Below are 2,059 nucleotides of genomic sequence, written 5' to 3' on the forward strand. Positions count from 1 at the left end.
GGTCAATATGGCTCGCTAAAAATCAGTCATCAGTATTGGCTCAAAAAATCTCTATCCGTGCACCCCTACTGAAAACAGTGCTCAGGCTTATTCTTGATGGACAGCTGCCCACAAATGCAGCAGTTTCCGACTGGTTCCAAGTCTCACTCACCTGGTACTTTGGTGCATTATTGCACTGTGGGAAGCTGCCATTTACCTCTCCATTATGTAGCAAGTTATTGTCCACCAGGTTCCAACCCCAGCTCTGGTCGTCACTGCCCAGCAGCGCCACGTAACCCTGACATTGCATGGGAGCCCGTTTTGTGGCAATTCCAATTACAGCTACCGTTCCAAGAGGGCCTTCCCACCAGACCTCCCATGCGTGACGACCTTCACTGAAGCCAATCTTGGTCCTTGCCCCATCGGTGCTCTGAGCAATGGGGTTCCGGTGCAAAGTAAACCCATTCTTCTTGATGTAGACGTTCCTGGAGCAGTCATTGGTGCTGAAAGCATGATGAAAGGCACGTACCTAAGACAAGAGAGAGAGAGAAGAGAATTTTTGGACTGGAGAGAACAAACCATGAATGCAATTGTTTCATTAACATCCTGCAGCACATTTGTACTCAGTTTCAAGCAATAGTTTTTTAAAAAGCATGGTTGCATGTGATGACACAAGAAAGTAGAAAAGATGGGTTTGCTACCCAAAGCCTCTAGGTACAAAACAAGCCAGAGAACCAGAGTGCACCTGGACTTCCGAGATCAGGAGCAGCTGAGCTGAGGGACAGAGAAGGCAGGCTAGAGATGCAAATTACAGATCAAGGCTAGGAACAGACGTTGCATTTGTCCCTGGACAAGTCGTACCTGTGTTTCTCCCAAAACAGAAATATCTAAGCACTGTATGTACATACATCACCCTTTTAATAAAGGTTTAGGGAACAGCCAAATGTACCACTGTTCTTCTGCCATTGATTCCACAATGCAACCCCCAGGACAATTGTTCAGACACACTTGGCAATATCCTGGGATAAACTATTACTACTTCTCAGCCCGTGAACCTTTTTAAGGATTTGTCATGGACAGACATCTGAACACTGCACTTTGTCCCAGGATAAAACAGATTATCCTGGGATACATGCGACATCTGTCTGCAGCCTAACCAAATCAGAGAGGTGTACACTCCTGTGAGCCAATGCTCACATCATCTGCAAGCCAATGCTCACATCATCTGCAAGCACCAGATGGGCGATGAGGACGAAGGGACACATTACATGGCAACCCCATTGAGGGCTGGGAAAACACCAGAGTCTACATGTCACAACTTGCCAGCTATTGCTAGGTCCCCTCCAAGAGTCTTGAAGTGACACCACTTAAGGCGAAGGCTAACTCTGGGCCATGCTCCCCAGCTCCAGTTAAGGTCGGCTCTACAGATACAAAGCAAGCAGGCTACTGGCCTCCAGAATCCCAGGATGCACTGCTCCCAGCACCCCCCCACCCACAGCAGGGATAGAGCCCAGGGGACAGGCACCTGGGCACACTCCTGCTCACCTGCCCCATAGCAGCCAGTCAGAGCTGTGCCAGCATGGAGCTCGGTGCGGGGGCTCACCTGGCCTTCATCTGCTACCAATAAGTGCCCTCCAAGCATCTCGAAGCAGCGCCACTTGAGGCAAAGGCCTCGCAGCTCCTGTTAGGGCCCCTTCAGTCTGCCCCACAGAGACAGAAGGAGCGGGCTGCCACCCCCAGCATCCCAGGGTGCACTGCTCCCAGCACCCCCACAAACCCAGAGCAGGGCTGGTGCCGGTGAAAGCCAGGGTGCCCGGGCTCACCTTGCCCCTGCCGGCTATTGCAGGTGCCCCACCAGCGTCTCCAAGTGACTCCACTTGCGGCGAGGGCCACCCCTGGGCGCGCTGCCCGGCCGGCCCCGCTGGGGGCCGCTGCAGCCTGCTCCAGGGAGCCGGGAGGGGGCTGCCCCGCTGCCACCCCGAGGCGGGAGCGCCGGACGCGGCTCACCTTGCCCTTGTAGGTGGGCACGTTGCAGAGCACGTCGGTGCGCAGCGCCTCCTCGGCCAGGCAGGGCGCGGCC

General features: G+C 54.2%; 1 protein-coding gene across 1 annotated transcript in view; it reads right to left on the bottom strand.

Annotated features, from left to right (window-relative positions):
- Positions 1 to 2,058, bottom strand: part of FBXO45 (F-box protein 45) — a gene marked incomplete at its 5' end in the record, with an annotated part of 9,279 nt that extends 7,221 nt beyond the window's left edge. The window contains 2 exons of the mRNA XM_006037093.3: positions 152 to 508; positions 1,987 to 2,058. Of these exons, the coding sequence (XP_006037155.2) occupies positions 152 to 508; positions 1,987 to 2,058 (429 nt within the window). The remainder of the gene's footprint in view (positions 1 to 151; positions 509 to 1,986) is intronic.
- Position 2,059: the final 1 nt, after the last annotated feature.

Source organism: Alligator sinensis, unplaced genomic scaffold, assembly GCF_000455745.1.
Source record: "Alligator sinensis unplaced genomic scaffold, ASM45574v1 scaffold863_1, whole genome shotgun sequence".
Classification (NCBI taxonomy): domain Eukaryota; kingdom Metazoa; phylum Chordata; order Crocodylia; family Alligatoridae; genus Alligator; species Alligator sinensis.